At 37.8% G+C, this 23,204-nt stretch overlaps 1 protein-coding gene across 5 annotated transcripts in view; it reads right to left on the reverse strand.

Annotated features, from left to right (window-relative positions):
- dennd5a (DENN/MADD domain containing 5A) overlaps positions 1-23,204 on the reverse strand; it is a 65,512-nt gene that overhangs the window by 36,385 nt on the left and 5,923 nt on the right. For 3 of the 5 annotated variants that reach the window (XM_051900144.1, XM_051900149.1, XM_051900146.1), the window contains exons 2-4: positions 7,928-7,999; positions 7,250-7,359; positions 3,688-4,360 (exon numbers count right to left, since the gene is read on the reverse strand). In XM_051900144.1, the coding sequence (XP_051756104.1) occupies positions 3,688-4,360; positions 7,250-7,359; positions 7,928-7,999 (855 nt within the window). The remainder of the gene's footprint in view (positions 1-3,687; positions 4,361-7,249; positions 7,360-7,927; positions 8,000-23,204) is intronic. The other 2 variants (XM_051900145.1, XM_051900148.1) reach the window with 1 other exon arrangement.

The raw sequence follows: 23,204 nt of genomic DNA on the forward strand, positions 1-23,204 counted from the left end.
TTTTTATTACCTTAGAATGAGCCATTTCTATCTCATACACCGCGGATCCCCTTACATGTCAAGTCGCCATTTTGTGCTGGCATGTTTCTACAGCAGCCCTAAACGGACAAACACTCTACACAGTGCGTTTGCTTTCCTGGCTACTCTCTGCTGTCTCAGATGACATTTTTGTCCTGTATTGGCCACCGTAGCTTCCGTATATTAGTAAATGTTGAAATTAACATTAACAAATATTAATAAATGCTGTAGAAATGCAGTTCATTATTAGTTCATGTTAACTGATGTAGTTAACTAATGAACCTTATTGTAAAGTGTTATATATAATATAATATAATATAATATAATATATAATATAATATAATATAATCCAAATTACGGTTTAGGTCCATTCATTTTTGTATGAATAATCTGTTAAAGATGTAGACAACAAATGAACTGTTGACAGATTTTTATTTACACAATTTCATATATTATTATTGTTGTTATTGTAATAATAATAATAATGATAATGTTTTTATTAAATTATTTAAATTATTAATTAAAAAAATTAGCAATAATTTAATATTATTTAAAATGAATTAATAATATATTATGTAATATTAATAATCTTTACTTCAGATGACATGTAAAGCTTACTGACTGTCTTGCAGCTGAGGCAGAGGTCTATATATGGAAATGACCAGTAACTGGCGATCATCCATAGATCTAGCAGCAGATGCCCGTCTCAAGAATTCACGTACATCGGAAAGAGCCAGGGTATATATATATATATATATATATATATATATATATATATATATATATATATATATATATATATATATATATATATGCTACGGATGCGGCTGTTATTTATAGAACATTGTAGGCTATCTTGTTTTTTAGAGATCACACCCTGCTGTGTGTGTGTGCAGCTCCATCTAATGACATCAAGTACTTTTCATTCTGGACTCTCAGTGTCCACAATCATTACGCTACAAGCATGAGCCTTCTGGATACAGAAAGGGATGATGTAATTTCCAGCCAATCGTATTTATGCTGCATCACCACCATCCTCCTTATCTGGAGGATGGTTGCTAAGCAACAGCACAGCAATGCATCCACCGCATCCACCCCTGTCGTTTTGTAGTTACTCCTGTAATTTGCTCTTCCTTGTTGGTGTAATTGATCCAATCAGCACATCTGCCACTGAATCGCAAAACAATCTACCCATGCCCCTTTAAATTCAATCTAAAACGGCCTGCTGAGGATTTCCAGCAGGAAACACTGCCAATTATATTGCATTTAACACGTAAATCAAACAAAGTGCATGTAAGTGACATTCGTTGTAAGTAAAATAATGATATTTAAAGATTAAATGGGTCAGGTTGAGGTTTTAAGCGTATGGCAATGATTAACAGTCAGAAGACTCAGCGCTTTATTAAATTACTACATTTTGTGATTAACTTCTGAACATATTCACATAAATACTCCACAGAAAGCCGCAAATTTAATTTGCAAAGTACTAGGTGTTTGTGAGAAAAGGGTGGGCAGTGAGTTTGACAAGAACGAGAGAGAACAAAGCGATAAGATGAGCTCACACGGACACTGAGACGGAGAGAGAGAGTGATAAAAGTGAGAAAGAGCATGTCGCAGTACACTGCAATATCACCGCCTGTTTATTCTCTCAACTAAAACCAGCCTGTACTGTACTGAACACGCAAAAATCAAGGAAATGAGCTGAAATTAGTGTTTGCATGGCATTAATTCAGATATCTGGCCATTAGATTTGAATTGGCTTTAATTTGAAAATGCTGGTATGAGCTGGCAGCAACGAGCAACAGTAATTAATGTCCAAAGGGTTATATAAGGTTTTCTAATATAAAGCTTCTGCATTACTCACTTTGGACTATTAAGAACAATGATTTATGACTGAGTAAATTATAGCCAACTCGTTAACAATTTAAAGAACCTTGATGAGATTTTTCTACTATATGTTCTATTAAAGGCGACCTATTGTGCCCTTTTTCAAAGTCTTGATTTTGTATTTGGGGTCTATTGGAATAGGCTTTCATGCTTGATTTTACAAAATCACATTATTTTTCACATATTTGATATAAATATGAGTCTCCTAGATAACAATGGGAACGCCGAACGCCCTCTCAAGTCGTATTTACCACTGGGATAAATTTTGATACCCGAGTTTAAACAGCAAAAATAGCCTGGATTTTTATCATTGTGGGGTGGCTGTGTTCACACACTGCCCACACACGTTTATATCCAAACACCTTGTAAAAGTGGATTTAGCATAATAGGTGACCATTAATAAAGGCCTTCTGAAGTGAAGCTATGCATTTATGTAAGAAAAATATTATATTTAACAAGTTATAAAGTAAAATATCTAGCTTCCGCCAGACCGCCTTCCTTATTCAACTTAGGGAGAAAGTGTAACGCCTATCGCAGTTCAAAACGCTTTCGCTACGTCCTATGCCTTTCGTATTTAGCTTACAAAAAGAGCATAACTTACGCGACATCAGTTACGCTTTCTTCCTAAGTTGAATACGGAAGGCAGTCTGGCAGAAGCTGAATATTTGACTTTATAACTTGTTATTAAATATGTATATTTTTCTTACACAAATGCATCGTTTCACTTCATAAGGCCTTTATCAACCCTCCTGAGCCGTGTGGAGTATGTTTATGATGGATGGATGCACTTTCTTCAACTTCATACTTGTTGGTCCCGCTCACTGTCATTATAAAGCTTGGATTTTTATTAATATTTCTCCAGTCAGAAAGAAGAAAGTCATATATATCTAGGATGGCTTGAGGGTGAGTAAATCTTAGGGTAATTTTCATTTTAAAGTGAACTAATCCTTTAACAAGACTTCCCCAATTAATAGGCAAGAATAAACCTGGTGTCCTCCATGGTTCCTGCTCTTTCCGACAACAAAGCACTGAATGCGACGAGCTCGTAATCACGACATCAGAAGTTTCTGATAGCACGTGAAGGCAGCACAACACTCTGGCTGTGTCCGAAATCGCCCCCTATACCCTTAAATAGGGCACTATTTGAGGGGACAGCCATCTGTAGTGGTGTCCAAAACCATATTGAACGATAATGAGTGCACTCGTTCAATCCCACAATGCACCGCAATAACAAGAGTACAACCGATATACACTCATTGACTAGAGAATACCCATAATGCACTGTGAGAGTCATGCCGAATGAATTCCCACGTCTGACTAAAAGATGGCGCCCGCAGCTGAATCTTCCATCCATCTACTTCCCAATGTGGCTACAGTGTAATATCATACAGGTATAAATTCATTTTTACTTGATTATTTATAAATTGTTTAATTTTTTTTTTAATTAAAAAAGAGGGTTTGCGCTGGCGCGAGCTGTTAGTTAATCTGGCCCTAAGTGTCTAAACCAAAACTACTGGGGTTTTATTTGATACCACAAATCTTTAAGTATTTGTAAATCTCTTTAGCAGATCCAATTTATTCTTACAAGAACTCATTGGAGAAGTCTGAGAACACATATTTCCGGCAGACACTTTCCTTATTAGAAATTGCGTAATGCTAATCAGATTGGAGCCTGCCGTTTTGAGAAATCTTTTGCAATTTTTTGTATGGGAATTTGTCTGAGTCTGAGTTTGATAATAAGCAGGCACTAGATCTACAGGAGTATGGCTGATAGTTACTCACGTTGCGAGTAGAGAAGGATCTGGATCTCCAGTAGTGCACAGGTGAAGAGTTGTAACACGTTCTCCAACCCCAGCAGCTCAAACACCTCTTGCAGGGGGAAGTCAAAGAGAGGCAGCTCGATCGTGCTGGGTCTCTGACACAACACTGGCCCATATACGCCCGAGAACTTCAAGGAACGCCCGGCCGGTGGCAGCGGGACCTCGTAGAGGACGTTGTAGACATAGCTCTCCAGCGGCAGCGGCGGGGGCTGAGGCGAGGTGACGGCCTGGTGCAGCTGTTCGAGAACCTTTCTGCAGGCATTGGCAAAGGCCATGGGCGTGATCAGGCAGATGCATTTGGACACGTAGAGTGTGTCTCGGCTGATGTCATACGAGTTGAAGCGCTGCAACCTGGATAGGGAGGGGGCAGCGTGCAGTTGTTGAGGAGTGGGACGGTGGTCTTCTGGACTGCGAGGTGTGGGTGGCGTGTGCAGGATGTCGTACTGTTCTGCATTGTGCATGTGATAGAGTGTCTGCATGGCACTGCAGATCTGTTTGCTGGTCACCTCCTCAAAGAAGGTGAGGGCAAAGCCGTAGGTTCGGGAGCCGTCCTCTCTTGTGATAATGAAGGAGTGGAACTGCGGCTCGCGGATGTCTGTCTGAGTGCGGAAGGACAGGCCCTTTGGCATACAGAGCTGTAGGGGAAAATGGAAAAAAAAAAGTTCTGAGGCTCTACAAACATTAAAAAAAGACCTGCAACTGTTTTTGACTTTCAACAAGTGCCCTTATGAGTCCCACATTGCACTCATTTGAATGACCAGTTTAGCAGCCTGACATATTAAAGGGATAGTTCATCCAAAAATTTAATTTCTGTCATTAATTACTCACCCTCTTGTCGTTCCAAAACCCATAAGTCTTTCGTTCATCTTTGGATCACAAATTAAGATCTTTTTAATGAAATCTGAGAGCTTTCTGTCCCTCTATTGACAGCCTATGCAACTACTACTTTCAAGCCCCAGAAAGGTATTAAAGACATCATTAAAGTAATCCATGTCACTCCAGTGGTTTAACCTGAGTTTTATGAAGTGACATGAGTGCTTTGTTTGTGCAAAAACACAATTTACCACTTTATTTACAAAATACGAATCTTTAAAGTGCATTCTTGCAACAGTGTCTGCTCTTGCATCAACACAACATGCATGAGTCGTGTTGCTCGCATGAACAAGCACTGGAGATTAATATTTTGTAAACAAAGTGGTAAATTGTGTGTTTTTTTTTTTTTTGCGCAAACAAAGCACTTGTGTCGCTTGAGGTTAAACCACTGGAGTCACATGGATTACTTTTATGATGTCTTTACTACCTTTCTGGGGCTTGAAAGTGGTAGTTGCGTAGGCTGTCAATAGAGGGACAGAAAGCTCTCAGATTTCATTAAAAAGATCTTTATTTGTGTTTTGAAGATGAATGAAAGTCTTACGGGTTTGGAACAACATGAGGGTGAGTAATTTTTGGGTAAACTAACCCTTTACTATGCCTGATCTGGCCATTTCAAGACTGTCAACAACTTTGCATGTTTGGATGATTTTAGTAAATTCATTACATTTCAGCAATTTTAGCAATCTCAAATGTTATCATTAAATCATTAAATATCATATATGACATATGTAAGAGATACGGTGCAAGATGCCAAGCTATATTCTAAATACAGACTGACAAAAGGGCGTTGTTAGGCATGACACCACTTCAAGTGCCTTCCTGAAGTATACATGGGCCTTAAAGTTTGAGTAGAATCAAATCCACTGGAGGCTTGTGTTCACCAAAACGACTTGTTCATTCACTGATTAATTTGATGACTCTTGAGGTTACCTAATTATACCAGTGCATGCAAACGAGTGAGTGTCTTTTTAAATATTATTAAAGTCTTTGAATCATTCAATCAAAAGATTGGTCGATGGTCATGAGTCATTCAATTTCATTCAGGAAATGCATTCAGTCAAATACTTCCACCAAAATAATACAGTCCCTGACATGTAGAATAAGTAGATAGTTGAACAGGTCAGGTGTTTTGAATCATAACTGTATGATTAGGGGTGTGGCGAGATCTTGTGCCACAAGATCTCGCTATATTACAATGTGATGAGATTTCTCGTAGAGTGAAAAGCTGTCTCGCTAAATTGCCATGACGGAGCGCGAGGGTGAAATTATCATAGAATATGCCACTGCTGTTTACATTACATTACGTTGCCCACCACAGCACCGCCTCCACTGTCATCTTGCTTTTTTTATAGAAATAAAAACCATTTAATTCAGTTGGATAATGGTCCCTTCAATTGTAAACTATTGTAAACGTCTGCTCTGCTCATCCAACATGAGCTGCAGAGTCAGACACAGTGCAGCAGGAATCACAGTTCACATGACAAGAGTAAGGCGAGATGACTGACAAGACCATGGTGGAGGATTCGTTGCCTTATCTTGTAGAAAGCGTGCTCAGCACCGCAGCTCCCTATACACAGAGTAAGAGTATGTGCGGTCGCGAATTCGAAAGCAAAAGTAAAACGCGAGTTCCCTGATGTGTGATAGCCTGTCTTCCAATATTAAACCTGTCTAAGGCTGGGCTGTGTAGTTGTAACCACCTCTTAGCTCTGGTCTCTGTTTGCACTTTGAATATTGAGAGAGTATTTTGATTATGGTTGCACTTAATAAGACTAAGAAAAAACTGTTATGTTTTTATTTCTATGTTCAATTTGTGGAAAGGAGTTCAATTAGGAGGTCACACACAGCCTCAATCAGAAGTTCTGGAAGCTCATAATTCATGTACAGTAAGGTCTGAAGAGACTCATGATATCATAAAGGAGAGAAGCCAGTCAGTTGAGATACTGGGTATACGTCCGCTAGTGTATGCGCACAGTTGAACGCACAGTCTTGGAAAGTATAGTTCATTTGACTCATACGCGTACACAGGCGTTCAGCGCATGCGCAGTTTTGAGCAATCTCTCGCCATGAGTTACAACCCATGTAAACATTTTTGTATTCTTTCATGCTAGAGTTGTACAAATAAGGGTACTTTCTAACCTCTTCACACAATTTCTTGTCTATGTAGGCCTCCATTGTCGCTGTAGCTTACATGCGTTCCAGTCTGTTCTGTTTATGCAGTTTTTCTTTGACTACCTTGTGAATCAATGCCCCTATGGCATGGTTGCCACCTTGTGGTTATCTGGCAGTGCACATACAGTACGTGCGTACTCTTCTGATGACGAAATTCACGTCACGTGCACTGTATGCTGACCCTCATGTACACGTAAAAAGTAAACTATACTTTGGGCTTAAGTGTCTCGTCACACCCCTAGTTGTGATATTACAGATTTAAGCATAGCTAAATATCTCCAGAACTGGAACTGCTCAAAATACTCACCTGAGATAGAACAGAAAGAAAAAGAGAAAAAAGAGAAATAAGCTTAAAAGTTCTCTTCCAGAACTAGAACTATCACAAACTGGCATTGTATCTGCCGGTGGCCACTCTGCTCTCTAGAAATTGGAATTAGTTATTAAAAAACCCATATTAGAAGACCTCTATTTGTGTCACTCACCATTCCCACTGCATCCTGGTCAAAAGGGTTCCACTCCACATTGTCTGGATAGTGCGCTAGAACTTTAGATTTAAAAGTTCTCCGCAGTGGACTCTGCTCAAAATTTTCACCTGAGATTCAGACAGAAGGAGAAAAAGAAAAAGACAAAGAAAGACAAGCTCAGAAAGATAATCTTCAAACCTTCACCAAATCTCAAATATACTGATATACTTGTCAACATATTTTTTCTGGAGGTTGCGAAAAACAGACATGAAAACAGAAATCAAACCGAGTCAAAGCCAAAAGTGCCAGAACAGTTGAAGCAGAAAAGTGTCGGAACACGCATGGAAAAACGTGCCTTGAAAATCATTCCAAGTGAAGGAGTTACAGCAGCCCACCAAGCAAAACCTTGGCGAAAGTTCACCAAGCAGTGACTGACAAAAAGTTTGGAGTGCTAATAAGTTTCTGCTGCTGAGAGAGGAATAGGAAATGGAGTTGAAGGGGGAAAGGGCAGGAAGACAGGTGATCCCACGCTACCCGACCACGCAGCCATCTCACACATGAACAAACAGCGGTGCTGTGAAAGAAGTGCGTGGAAAGGTTAAAGGTTAGCGGGCACAGGCGGAGCTGTGGTTGATTGTGATACAAACAGGAGCATTGACTGCAGGAGTGGAGAGCGGAGTGGGGGATGGGGGTTACCTTCGTTTGCACTCGCCAACTTTCCTCTGGCACCATCTCTGAATTTAGTAGCCTGTATATACTGGCATAAAGCTACACAACAGATAAAACAGTGTAATTAATCATTTACATGAGGAGGGTGAGCATTCGTCACTTGTTACTCATAGAAAACACCATTCATTATAGAGGACTTGGAGTGCCACTTAAAAATAAAAATTAAGGAATTATCAATTGGCCTCAATTTTTAAAATATTTATAACGTAGTTAAATGTTGCAAAGCAATAATACCATATTGTTCCGAATATAAGATGACCCTGATTATAGGACGACCCTCCCTTTTTTAAGATGTACATTTTGAAAAAAGGCTTTTTGTGGACCATATCTTGTATTTTATAAAGAAAATTTTTGTAAAGAAAATAACTTTCATATTGCATATTTTTCAAATTTTAATTTTTGTATTGAAAGTATGGTAAATACTGGTAAAATGTACCAATGATCACATTTAAAAAAAAAACAAAAAAAACTTTTTGGCGTGATTTTTACCGGGGGGACCCCCCGAAACGTGATTGGGCTAGTTTTGAGTAGCAATAGGGCGGGTTTTGTCGTAAAAACCTGGCAACCCTGGTCACGCGGCTCTTAGCGCAGAACGTGAGGTTCTCGAGACGCGCTTTTGAGACGTGATGCAATAACGGAAATAAGAAAAAATAAACAAACACCAGAATAGACAGATAATAATCGCACTGGCTATGTCCTCCTCTACCATGTTGCTGTCAAATAAAACAGTTGCTATGCCAACTTGCTACTGTAAACAGAAGCTTGCAACGCTTGCCCCGCCTCTGAGTTCTTCTGATTGGTCCACTGTTTTGGAACTGACATTGATGAGCGGCGCTGCGTGTAAAAGTTGAAATTCTTTTAACTTGACATGGCGTCTTAAAAACGCAGCGCTCATGTGCGAGGTCCTGCAAAATACGCGAGACGCGAGCGAACCGGTCATACACGCCTGTCTAGTGTGTTTACATAGAAAAACAATGGAAAAGTAGCGCATTGGAATAGATAAACGCATTCTGTGTGTCGGTAAATTTTTCTTTGACTGTTAGCGTTTTTAAGATTGTCCTTTTGCGCTTGTGATCTTCTAACATTACAATCTGACACACCATATTTACTGCCACTCTCGTTTTACGTGTATTTGGTGCCACCTATTGTTGCGGGTGTATTAAAAGTCTAGACCCTGACCCGTTTTTTCAGACGTATTTCTAAGAAAAAAAAAAACATTATCTTATATTCGGAACAATATGGTAATAAATTAATAAATCACTTTTATTTAATAAATAAATATACATTTAAAACAATTTGATTTCATGTTTAAAATATTTGTAAAATGTAAAATTAAAACATTAAATAATTTTTTTTTTTTTAAAATAACATTTTCTTCAGCCAATTGCAAGTAGCTTTCAGACACCTTGTCAAGTTAAAAATGTCTCGAAACATTCCATTCCCTTGCATTTTGTCTATTGTTGTGGACATTAACTAGTTTTAGTATTTCGTTTTTAAAGGGGACCTATTATGCCCCTTTCACAAGATGTAATATAAGTCTCTGGTGTCCCCAGAATGTGTCTGTGAAGTTTCAGCTCAAAATACCCCACAGATCATTTATTATAGCTTGTCAAATTTGCCCCTATTTGGGTGTGAGCAAAAACATGCTGTTTTTGTGTGTGTCCCTTTAAATGCAAATGAGCTGCTGCTCCCCACCCCATTTCCAGAAGAGGGCGGAGCTTTAACAGCTCGCGCTTCGGTTGCTCAACAACAACAAAGCTGGAGAATCTCACGCAGTCAAAATGAGGATTGTCAGTAACGGTGTTCAGCCTTACATTGTTCAAACCGGAGTCGACACTGATGGAGAGACTCAGGAAGAAGTTACAACTTATAGAATGAAACTGGACATTTCTGAATGGTTAGTGGACTTTGCAGATGTAAAAAAAGTGAAATAATCAACCAACCCGTTACTGCCACTACAAGAAATAGCTAAAGGAAAAAAACATTTATCTTTAAAAAAAAAAAATAAAAAAAAAAAAAATAAATCAGATTCTTGCATTTTCATTATGACCTTTAAGAAAAAAATGATTGACATCAGTTGAGATGTTGCGTAATATGTAAAAGTTAAAATTGTCTAACTTAAAAGCTCTTGAAACCTCTGTTCCATTCCGATGCATTCCATTCATTGTTGTGGAGATGTTAACTCCCTATTCTGGTCACAGATTCACCGTGTGTAATTGTGTTTCTGAGAGGTTCTGCTCGCTGTCACACACATTAGACACGGCATGTTGAAACAACGGAGGCTGAAGACGGTGTGAGCATGCATGAATGTCACAGGTGTTTTCCTCTCCTCTGCTGCCCACACAGAAAAAACTCTTCAGCTTCCATATCAGGGACAGTTTAAGATGTTAATCTGCCTTAGACAATGAATACAGCCTTGATTCAACAAGAATAGACGTGTCTCTGAAGGATATTTCCCTGAGGAATGTGTTCAGGTTTAAGCAGAGGGCAAAACGTGTATATTTGTCACCGATCTTCAGAGCAATTGTGTGTTTGAAGAGTTAATAGATGTGTGGCATTTAAAGGACAAGCAACAAATCAAATCCGGTAGTTTCACCACTCTGGGATCACTACAGGAATAAGGCCAGGAATGTGGGGAATTAACCAACACAAACACTAGGGGCCGCTGGGCTGTTTAAACACTGTCAAACTAAAAGGAACCACAATATGACAATATAAAAACATACTACAATATGTAGCTGTTTGACATGTATGTAAGAGTAATGGATGATGGACACTAAATTGTTGAAAATTTTGAGTATATTTGAAGTGGTTATGTGTCCATCTAAAGACATTCGGTAGGTTTTCATTCCTAAAAACTGTTGTACAAACTTCTTTATGCCACATTCCAAATCAAAACTACAATACGCACCTGTGATAGTCAACAAACCTGAAACTAAAACAGCTACTTCATAGCTGTGCAATCAATCAATCAATCAATCAATCAATATTAAACTATGGTGTTTTGTAAATTACTGTCATACATTATATTGTCAAGTAGTAGAACAAACTGAAACCACTGCCACAGAGCAATAAAGCTTTTAAAGGATTAGTTAACTTCAGAATTAAAATTTCCAGAAAATGTACTCACCCCCATGTCATCCAAGATGTTTATGTCTTTCTTTCTTCAGTCTAAAAGAAATTAATAGTGGACTTCAACGGCTACCAGCGGGTTGAAGGTCCAAACTGCAGTTTCAATGCAGCTTCAAAGGGCTCTACACGATCCCAGACGAGGAATAAGTGAGGAATAACGACCAGTCATTTTCTAAAAAAACTAAATTTATATACTTTTTAACCACAAATGCTCGTCTTGCACTAGCTCTGCAATGCATTACGCATTATGTAATCACGTTGGAAAGGTCACAAGTGACGTAGGCGGAAGTACGAACATTTGTATAGTACATAATTTTTTTTTTTTTTTTTTTTATAAAATGGCCAATCGTTTTGCTAGATAAGACCCTTATTCCTCGCCTGGGATCATGTAGAGCCCTTTGATGCCGTTGGTTGCCACTGAAGTCCACTATATGGAGAAAAATCTTGGAATGTTTTCCTCAAAAACCTTTATTTTTTTTGTTTGAAGAAAGAAAGACATAAACATCTTGGATGACATGGGGGTGAGTAAATTATCAGGAAATTTTAATTCTGAAGTGAACTAATCCTTTACAGAGGAAAAAAATACAAATTTAATAGTGATACTTTAAAAAAGAGCTCTGAAAAAGGTACATTTTAAGGAACCATACCTAACCCGTGTATGGACTTAAAATTTGTAGTATATTTTTGGAATGAAATTTGAGCATTTCAGGTGGGATGGGAATCTTTTAATTTTTCTTGCAGAATTTCCATTTTACTCATTTTTCAATGTAAAAATGTACAGAAAATCTTAGGCCCAGTTTCACAGACAGGGTTTAGCCTAAGCCTGGATTAAGCCTCAGTTCAATTAGGATATTTAAGTAGCTTTTATAAACGTACACTAGAAAAATACATTACTGGTGTGCAACATGCATTTAGTCTGGGAAAAGCTTAAGCCTTGTCTGTGAAACCGGGGGTAAGAATTCTGGAAATTCTGTATCACTCAAAATTATGGAATAAAATATTTTGGCATTAACTGAAACCAATTTAATTTTTTTTTTTTTTTTTTTTTTAAATATCAACATTACTGTACAGCTAATTGTACAGTTTACTACCATTTATCTAAGAAACCTTATAAAAATCATGTAAATGGCAACCATTTCATCTGTTTATATTCATTATAAAAGCATATCTAATTCGAATGTTAACCATATCAATCTATTTCACTTAACCAAAATATTATACAATAGGTACTGCCATCGAATTGTGATATCCATCCATGTCCACGTAATCACTGCACAATGATTCACGGGAAGGACTTCCATGTTCTTCCTATAACCTAAACATGAATTCAGAGGCAGTGCCACACGCACAGGCAGGAGAAAAGCAATCAGCTCTGATGAATGAAAAGACTTCGTCATGGTTCATCTGCCTTGTTAATTCTCTGCCAGCACCTCACACATGATTTGTTTCAGTCATGGGATTGTCAGCACAAAAGGCCCGAGTTCAAGTGAGGATGAGCTAAACGCCTATGGAGCCAATGAAAAACTAAACGCTCATCATTTTGTCGACAGCAAACAAGCTTTAGATATTATGAACTGCAAACAGATCAATAACGCCAAGGTTAAAAGCACCGGTGCTGTAAACAAACAAACTAAACAGCAAAAATGCTCAAATACAGGAGCACAAAGAACCACATTCAAACCACAAACAAACACCAGGGTGCCAGATATATCCTCAATGATACAGTGGCTTTGTGTAAGTTTTGTTTTTCTATTTAAGTTTTTTAAAAATCTATAAAAAAACCTGCTGCTGATCAGAGTCTGTACATAACAAATTTATTTTTTTTATTATTTATTAAAAAAAATGAAGTGATTAATATGTTGGGAAATTTTTCATGAAATGACCCCTGTAAAAATGCTGTGGTACTTTTACAAAGAGCATCAAAGCCATGAAAAGGAAACCAATAATGCGGAGGGGAAAAACACACTGTCTGAGGTGTGGTGTTCAGAAAGGTCAGTGCTTTAGAAAACAAACCAGATCTTATATCTTCCTGCATCTGGGGAAAAGCAGAAATAGGCCAAACCAACCACATTAAAATAAGTGGTTCAACAAATCATATAGTCATATACATCGAAAACACCCACAATGCATGTTTTGCCTATTACAAGCTACATTTGTTCCCATTTTTTTCTGTCTGGCCCATAGTAATTATACCTGCCCTACACATATTTAATAAATATATGTTATAAGTCGGCATGAAACAGTAGTTACGATCATCTTTTCTTCCCTTTAAATGCAAATGCACTGCTGCTCCCGGCCCACTTTCAAGAAGAGACAGCTCACGCTTCAGTTGCTCAACAACAACAAAGCTGGAGAATCTCACGCAGCCAAAATGAGGATTGTCAGTAACGGTGTTCAGCCTTACATTGTTCAAACCGGAGTCGGACACTGATGGAGAGACTCAGGAAGAAGTTACAACTTTTAGAATGAAGCTGGACGTTTCTGAACAGTTAGTGGATGAATTTATGTAGCTGCTGTGGAGTTGATTCAACTCATCGACTAGCATGTGCCGTCATGTTAATCTTTTGTGCAAATCCAGCATTGAATTGATCCTCGTTTGTGAAGCAGTCCGGCGTAAAATGACGGCATGGTAACAACACTCTACTACAACAACTCTTCCTCTTCTCTAAAGCAGCCCAACATGACCTCACCTCCTTTGTTACATGTTCTCGGGGGCGGGGTTTATGTAAATTTTAGGGTTAGTGATGTCACTAACCTGGAAAGAAACTCGTTGTAGTCCCTACCAGCCGTTTGTTGTAGTCCTTAAGCAGAGAATTCTTTAAAAGAAAATATCTCCCTTTTGCATTGAACTTTTTAACTAAAGTTAAAAAAGTGAAATCATAATCAAGGACCCCTTTAACTATTGTTTTCTTTGAAAAATAAAAAATGCTTTTAATTTGCTATTATAGTAGAATAAAGCTGGAATATAACAGATGCTTTTTAGTACACAAACTGATTCCATGGTTCTAGGCTAAGAGGGAAGAGATAAAGCTTATATTATAAAGTACTTCTACAGTGGCTGAAAGCTTTGCGTCTGTTGGCCAGAGAATAGCCAGAGGCCACGAGCCTGACATGAACGCATTAGCTCTGTGAGGAGGAGGGAGTGTTAGTGATGCCCACTTTAGACAGGAAAGACAACATTAATATATCTAAACCAGCAGTGATGGGCCCTGAAGTACCAGCAGTAACCGATAGCATGATTTTAAAGGCATAGAGCTGTGACTAGTCTACACAGCTGCAGGAAAAATATTGAAAAAAAACCCCCAATAGAGCGCTGCAGATATAGCGTATTTTTGTAGGCCAAAACCCGGAAACAAGTTCGTATTTTAGCAGCTCAGGTTGCATCGGTACTTCACTGCTGGCAAAATGGGCTTTCAATAGGCTGCCTATGTAGTAGAAAGGCACATTTTTATTTTTTTAAATTAGTGCTAGAGAAAACCGAGAGAAAAAAGGCTGCTGTCTTCTAGGGGTGTGCACAAATAGTCGAATATTCGATCTGTAATTAATATTCGAAAAATAAAAATGCTATTCAAATTTTACTACGTTGCTTTGCTGGCTGTAAATGCAGTGAATCCATGATAAATCCTAAGCACTAAATAGCAATTATAACTAAATACACTGGGTGGCGCTGAGGAGCATGTTTAACAAGTTTATTGAATTTGATCGTTACATAATGTTGTCGTCTGCCTTGCGAAGTTTGGAGTTACTTAGATGAAAATGATCTTACTAAATGGAATTACTTTTGATCAAATGAATTAATGAAACGGAGTTATAATATCACCACCACAATGAGAAAGCACATGAAATCCAAACACCCGTCGAATGAGGAAAGACAGCTGTCTTAATGCTTTGAACTAAAAGAAAACCTTAAGATATAATGTAAGCTTGTTCTGTATATTGCCTAATCGTAAGCTTGTTCAGAAATGGTTACAAAATCTTGATGAATTAAAAATAAAAAATGAAAAAAGTATTTCTCGTTTAACTTCATTTAAATAAACGGAAATTCGAATATTGGTTTTTAAGAGCCCAAATATTCGAATACAATATTTTGGCAAAATGCCCACCCCTACTGTCTTCCCATTTGCCAAATAGGTATAAAAACTTCAACACCCATAATGCACTAGGCATAATGCACTAGGTAGGCCACTCCCACCAGTCTGCTATGGATATGCTTACCAGAGTCAAATGCCACCTTGTTTTAGTAGGAAATACTTCTAAGCAAACTTTTAGTCAAAGTGGTGTCTACTTGTATTGTTCCTGGGTGGCTACATAAGGAGCTACATAAGGAGCTTAGTACTGGCTCCAATTTGAAATTTTATTGCATTTTGCCAGATAAAAAAAAAAAAAAAAAAAACGCCAACAGATGTGGTTAAACACAATAAAATGAGTGGACTGGACAGAAAAGATCATCAAAAATGCTCACGTTTGCAGCACACACTTCATATCAGGTAAGGTTAATTAAACTATTGTCTTTTGTTGGTATGGATTATGTCTAAAGATTCCCCATGTATGCCCACCTAATCAGAAACTGGGGAACAAGTTAAGTGATTTCTCATGTAAACGCTAACTTTTTTAATGCACAAGTTAGCTAACTTTGTTAGTCGTACAACTAGCAGTTAGGTAACTACTAGCTAACGACCAGAGACATAAGTGGAGGTAATCCTCTCAGATCGTCCATCCATTGAGTGAGCGTGTACGGGTCGGCCAATCTGGCTCCGTCCGTTAAAAGTTAAATTTTTCAAATAACAATCACGGTCCCCTATAGTGAGTGACGTTACATATTCAGATAAAATTGGATTTTCTCCAGGCATTGTTATAAACAAAGCTAACAAAAATTGCTAGCTAGCATTAGTGAAGTGGTCAGGGGAATCGTTCTGCCTCCACCTGAGCTCTGCCCACAAAAAAAACGTCACAATGTTTACTAACTGAAAAGAGGTCTATACAGAGAGAACGCCGTGACTGGAAATCTAAAAAACCTTTATGCTTGTAGTCAGCATTTTAAACTGGATGACCACGAACACAGTGTTTTAAGCCAAACGGAGGGTAGAAACTGAAAGGAACAGCCGTTAGCAAAACGCCATTGCATACAGGTAAGAAAGCTGTTGCCATAGTGTAGACAAAGTGCGATACAATTTTCAGTGATAAACCTACTCTTACAATAAGTGTTCTGTTAATAACCCTCTGTCGATCAGACTGTCCGTGGGCGGGGATACAAAAATGCGTAAGTGTAATCTGTAGTTCTCACCAAAGCACAAGCTCAAGGCAAAATACATCAGTATTCTTCTGTGATTTTTTAAAGCTTGTACTTGTCTTGAAAAAGGTGGTTGCTAACAAGGGTCTAAATGAACCTACAGAGGCTGTCGGGGACATTACCTGTTCGGTGTGATGATGTTTAAACTCATCCACTCACTAGTCCGCTTTCACAGCCACATTGTGTTTATGCCCTTGCTATGCCAACTCAAACTTTCAGGGAAAATGTTTTTAAATAAAGACTGAAAGAGTTCTCGGAAGCTTAATGAGAGTAACGTTGAAGTTAAAGTCGTTTAGTTCATTTATAGCCTACGTTTAGCTTTTTCTGCCAACTGTGTTTAGTTTAAAAATTGATAAAAGTTGTGATCATTTGTGAAGATTATCATGTTGAACAAAACGTGTAAGATTCATTTCACTTTTGTCGGTCACAGAGCTCATTTTCTACAATAATCAAAACACCAATGAAAAAATCCTATTTTGTTTTTGTCGAGGGAAACGGTGATTCAAACACCAAGTTGGCCTACAAAAATACGTCATCACTCTATACTGGGAATTTAAGAATGAGAAATGACAGATTGATTATGCATCACTTGTATGCCTCTGCCAATGAATAATTGGACTGGGGTTGATGTGATGACACAGTGTTGATCCTTGCAGAACGATGCCGTCGGATAAATGAGGAGCCCACAGAGAGAGATAGTCACTCTTAGTATTTTGACTGAATTTTATGCCAAAAAGGTTCTATATAACGAGAAATGTCTTAAATAATTGCATAATACTTTGTGTTTTTTAAAAATTTAAATTAAATCCATCAAAACGAACCCCTTAAAGGTTCTACATATGAAGGTTTTATATAGAACCTTTTCTTCTAAAAATGAGCCTACGCCTATGTGTGAGCAAAGAAAGGGGCTCAAAAAGAGCAAATGAATTTCAGAGGAGTAACAGATGGCAGATGACGTTTTCCTGTGAAAATTCGCTGCGGAAACAAACAAATCCAAACAGCTGAGAGCAGCCCCAAATACACAGCTTCTTCACCCCCGCATATCTTAAAGTTCACGAAGTCCAAACCAAACCCAAGCTGCTCCTTCTCCATTTTATCTTGACGTTTTATTCATTTGTGCTCACTGTGCTCCAAATCTACTCATTTGTTAGCAATACATAAGCGCAGGTTAATATACAATGGAAATGCAAATGGAAACACTCAATTATTAATGTTGTGTAAAATATTAGAAAATATATAGAAAAATTTTACAGTGTCGCTTTACAGTTGCCAACGTGTTCTGGTTGGTTTTTCTCATGTAGCTTGGTTGGGTGTTCTGAGTGGCACAAGTCAAAAGAGCCAAAAGTCTGTCTGTAATCATAAGTCTGATTGCTTAAAAAGAAATAGCATATCTCTCCAAAATTTCGAGGGATCCTTCATATTCAGCACAAATGTTCCAGGATAAGTTACGTACTGAATTTTAATAGTGATTTGTTGAGCAATTGTGGCCACCTTTTGTCTTTTTTTGCTAGCAAGTATTTAATTTTGGACTATAGTGTCTATTGTGGTTGTTCATGTGACATTGCAGTGCATCATCATCATCATCATCATCATCAAGTTTATCCTTCACATGCATTTTTAATCCATGCTAGCTAAAACTTTCAACTATTATTTCTTACATGAATGCTGTGGTTAAATAGACCTACCGTGTCTGAAAAAACTTAAAGCACTGTTTATTTCATTTGTACCTTTGTTCTAATTCTATTTATTACATTTTAAGATATTTTAATCACAAATGAAATGGCTGTATTGGCCTTTGGATAGTTAAACCAAATGACCTTTTCACACTTCAAAATCTTTAAAATTTATATGTTGCAAAATATAATTACAAACTTTTGGATTCAATAAAAGAGATCTAGTTGTATTACCTTACATACTTTGGATGTCATATCTTTGTTTTCTATATTATTAAGGCCTTTGGACAAAAAAATGACCCGTCACGTCATTGACCCAATTACAGAAATTAATTACAGCTCTAATTGCATGCAGGTATTTCTAAAATATAAGTAAAATGTAAAAATGCACAATAAGTTCATTGTATCAAATAATTCATTTAAATGTTATAGTAGTTAAAAACACTAAAAAGTGGGACCTTTTCATTTTTGTTCCTAAACGCACCCTGGGACTGTGGTGTACAGGTATAGTACGGCTATTTCATGGTTGGAGAATGAATCAAGATCATCGGCACAGTGGAGCCGTTCTTTTGCTGCAGTGCAACCTCAGGCTATTCAGCAACATGCAATGTTAAAATGAGCAGGCTAACAATTCTGTGTTCCTCTGCTCTAACAGGAAGACATGAGCTGATTTATACACAGGAACAAACAGACTCTACACAGAGTTAAAGACAATTGTGGCTAATTTCTGTAATTACATGGTGTAGCGCGAAACGGCTAGGGATGGGCTGCTTCAAAATGGCTTTAATTGAGCAGTCACACATCTTTAAATTGTGCATGCTAGATAAAGTTAAGCCGGTTTAGGAATTTACGGGATATTCAATCGCAGAATTTCATGACTTTACATGGATGTTTAGTTATTGTGTTCTCAAATGCAGACGGAAGCTTAAAAATTATTCAAAGCTGCTCTTTAAAAAAGTCTTTATCATGCACACGAGATTAATGACTAATCAGAGTCTGAGGAGCTCAAAGGAGCGCTCTTTCATAGTGATGTCATTGAGAAAGAGCTCAAGAGACGGGGGTGCATGGGAAACTCCTGGGGGACAGTGTTTAAATCTGTATGTGTGTGTGTGTGTGTGTGTGTGTGTGTGTGTGTGTGTGTGTGTGTGTGTGTGTGTGTCGAGCCCAGCTGCCGTCCTCGGTGTACCGAGGCCTGATGGTGCACCCAGGCTTTGAGCCAGCCAATCAAAACGCACTGCCAGCAGGGCCTCTCATGCATATGCTAATGAAGCCCTCACCCTGTGCCCTGTCATTGGGAATAAAAGAGGGTTTTGTCACAAACTTTGCAGAATTCTGGCACATGGAACTACTGCAGTTTTATGCAAAAGTAACACGACGGAGGATGAGAAAGCTAATTAAAAAAAAAAAAAAAAAATACTGATTACAAATAAACGCTAGTATTATGCATATTCTGCACTCCAATTAGCAGCTTTCATTTGATCAGTGATATAACAGAAGATATGCTATTTTGGTCACACTTTATTTTAGGTGTCTTTAAAGGATTAGTTCACTTCTGAATGAAAATTTTCTGATAATTTAATCACCCCAATGTCATCCAAGATGTTTATGTCTTTCTTTCTTCATGTCAAAAAGAAATTAAGGTTTTTGAGGAAAACATTCCAGGATTTTTCTCCATATAGTGGATTTCAATGGCTACCAACGGATTGAAGGTCCAAATGTCAGTTTCAGTGCAGCTTTAAAAGGCTCCACATGATCCCAGACGAGGAATAAGGGTCTTATCTAGCAAAACTATCAGTCATTTTCTAAAAACATAAAATAAAATGTATAGTTTTTAACCACAAATGCTCGTCTTGCACTGCTCTGCGATGCGCCACGCATTAAGTAATCACGTTGGAAAGGTCACAGAAGTATCAATCCAGTGCCTACAAAGTCAAACGCCCGTTACAGAAAAAGGTAAAACAACGATGTCGGACGATTTTGAAGTTGGAGGAGAAAATGAGATGGAGTTTTTCACCCTACCGCGGTACTTCCGCCTACGTCACGTGTGACCTTTACAACGTGATTATGTAATGTGTGGGGCATCGCAGAGCAGTGCAAGACGAGCATTTGTGGTTAAAAAGTATATACATTTTTATGTTTTTAGAAAATGACCGATCATTTCGCTAGATAAGGCCTTTATTCCTTGTCTGGGATCATGTAGAGTCCTTTGAAGCCGCACTGAAACTGCAATTTGGACCTTCAACCCGTTGGTAGACATTGAAGTCCACTATATGGAAAAAAAAAATCCTAGAATGTTTTCCTCAAAAACCATAATTTCTTTTCGACTGAAGAAAGAAAGACTTAAACATCTTTGATGACATGGGGGTGAGTAAATTATCAGGAAATTTGAATTCTGAAGTGAACTAATCCTTTAACTACTATGTACTTACATCAAAAAATAAACTGTTAGTTACAATGTACTTTTTTCACAACGGAAAGAACGTAGAAAAAAACTTGTCACAGCAGTACTAAGTACTGGTTAGCACTGGGGATGTGTAAGTTACAGAGAGACGTTCGTCAGCTTTGTCAGTCTAAACCATCACGACACTTCAAAAATATGCCACAAAATGTGTGTTTGGCCCACAGTTCACACTGCCATTTAACAGTAGAGCAAACACATCTTTGCAAACTGTCTTGTCATTCACACACTGCAAATTCTTGTCATTCTTGCTCGGTTTGTGAATGTGATGGTAAGATGCTAATAGCAAAGAACGAAGGGTACAGGAAGTGAGTACACTCGAAAGCTACTTAAGGTCATAGACATGAAACCTCACAGAAAGGGCTGCTTATAGAACAGCTTTTTATATACAAGAAAAGGACCACATGTATCCGTAAAAACGTTTTATGACCACAAAAGCAGTTTACTGATGGCACAAATATAACTTAAGATCAGTCAGTGCTTGACCGCTGGGAGTTTCCCAGTGGATGATTGAAATGAGATTAAATGAACACTTATTTTACATAGTACTTATTCAAAAAATCCAAAGCTATACAATTCAGCGTTTCCTGTACTGCTTTTCTGAATCTCAAGCGCAAGAAATATTTTACCAGATCTGTGAGCTTGCTGTGACAAAACGACTTTCTATTAGAGCTGTGCGATTCTGGATAAACGGAATCACAATTTTTTGTTGTTGTTGTTTAAAATAGAGATCAAGATTCTCCTACGATTTTGAATAGACAACTAAACAAAATAACGTCATTTACAAGAGGTTCTGACAAAGCGTTAATTGCAGCAGTCTATTTTAAAAGTATATATAATTAATTCATATATAATTATTATAAACGGTTTAAATGAATGATTCAATGACTCACTCATAAATACTTGTTTCATTACTGGATGAATTAGCGTTTTTGAACAAATCTCTTGAATGAATGATTCAATGACATACATTTTTAAAAGTCACTTGTCGCCACCTACTGGTGTAGCGATGTATTAGAGACAATCTTTATTTGAAGCATCAGGTTACTTTCAAAAGGTGATTTACTCTATTTTGATCACTACCAAAGACATTAGTATTTATATCCGAAATATAAACTTTTATCCCAGTACTTCTGTGATAATTTGAATTATTGTAACACACAAATAATGACACTGTGTGGTTGAAAAGACTGTTTGTGAAGCTATTTCATACCTATACATGACAACTGCTCTCTCTGGGTCAGAACACAGATCTAAATGTTCGCTATGATACTTGTCAAAGGTTAAATATAGCCGAATCGCTGTCATTTAGGAGTAAGATCAGGTGGGTGTTTGAATGTTGCGATCTTTTAATGATTAATTGTGCATTTATACTTTCTATTAATTGTCCTCACAGGCTGCACGAAAAAAGTGTGACCAGTGTGGTCTGATTCACAAACAAATGACTCTTATGAGCCAGTTTCTCAGTCAAATGACTCTTTAACTCTCAAGTTACCAGTTTGGTTTAGTGTGACCGATGCTTTATTGAATGAACTCACTGAATCCATTGGAGCAGTTACTAAATCATCATCCGACTCATCAATGAACTACAAGTCATCTCAAAATGAAGCAAGTTTTATGTACTTCAGCATCATTACTGGATGACTGTTCATATGATAACCTAATTAGTTAAAGATACACAGTTTTTTCTACCCAAAATAAATATTTATTCCGCTTTGTCCTCATTTAACCACAAATCTAAGGAGGGCAACATATCAGACGTTCACTGGAAAATTGAGGTGCTCTTAAACATGCTTGAGTGCAACAGTGACCCACTTTCAACGGTCTAATGGATGTTTTTCATTACTGCTAAATCAGGCCCAACCGTCTGGCCCGACAGAGAAATGCAAGGAATGACAATGGCTCTTATTTTCTGTATCTTTGCCAAGAGATATGCTAACTCTTCAGCAATGCGCAGCATTCCCATCGCCAATGGGAAAAACGTATCGGAAAGGGTCACGGGACGCTCACAGGGCCATGTGGAGCACTTTTCTCAAGCGTCTATATCAGAATACTTTCAATACAACTTGTGTAAAAAAGACAAATGTTCTACAGCTAAAACAGTGCATTAACAGGATAATTCAGTTGCTTCTGTGGAACAAAAAAGAAGATATTTTCAGAAATGTCTCAGTGTTTTTTGTTTATACAATGGAAGTCAGTGGTCTCTAAAACTGTTTGGTTATCAACAACACACTTAAAATATCTTCTTTTGTGTTCCGTAGAATAAAGAAAGTGAGTAAATGATGACAGAATTTTCATGAAGTTTCAGTGAACTACACCTTTAAGCTCTGGTCATGTGATGCAGCACATCCCTTCAGATGTAAACAAGAGCTGAGAAAACAGACTCATATGGAAGGCATAAGCAGCTTAAAGGCACCATGATTTAAATCAACAATGTATATTCCGCATGCCTGAAATTAAAACATCCAGTAAACAATCGAACACAGCAAACAATACAACTATGGTGTGCTGAAATACTCCTGAGAAAGCAGCTAATCATACCTCTAGAGGTAAAAACAGACCTTCTTTCTGCCCTCACTGCATCATGACAAAAATACAACCATTTTTTCGATTTTTGCACAAACTGAGCACCATGTCCACATCAGGTGCAACACAGTAAGTTTGCTGTGATCTTTACGTACTGAAAGCAAA

Source organism: Ctenopharyngodon idella, chromosome 7 (assembly GCF_019924925.1).
Source record: "Ctenopharyngodon idella isolate HZGC_01 chromosome 7, HZGC01, whole genome shotgun sequence".
Classification (NCBI taxonomy): domain Eukaryota; kingdom Metazoa; phylum Chordata; class Actinopteri; order Cypriniformes; family Xenocyprididae; genus Ctenopharyngodon; species Ctenopharyngodon idella.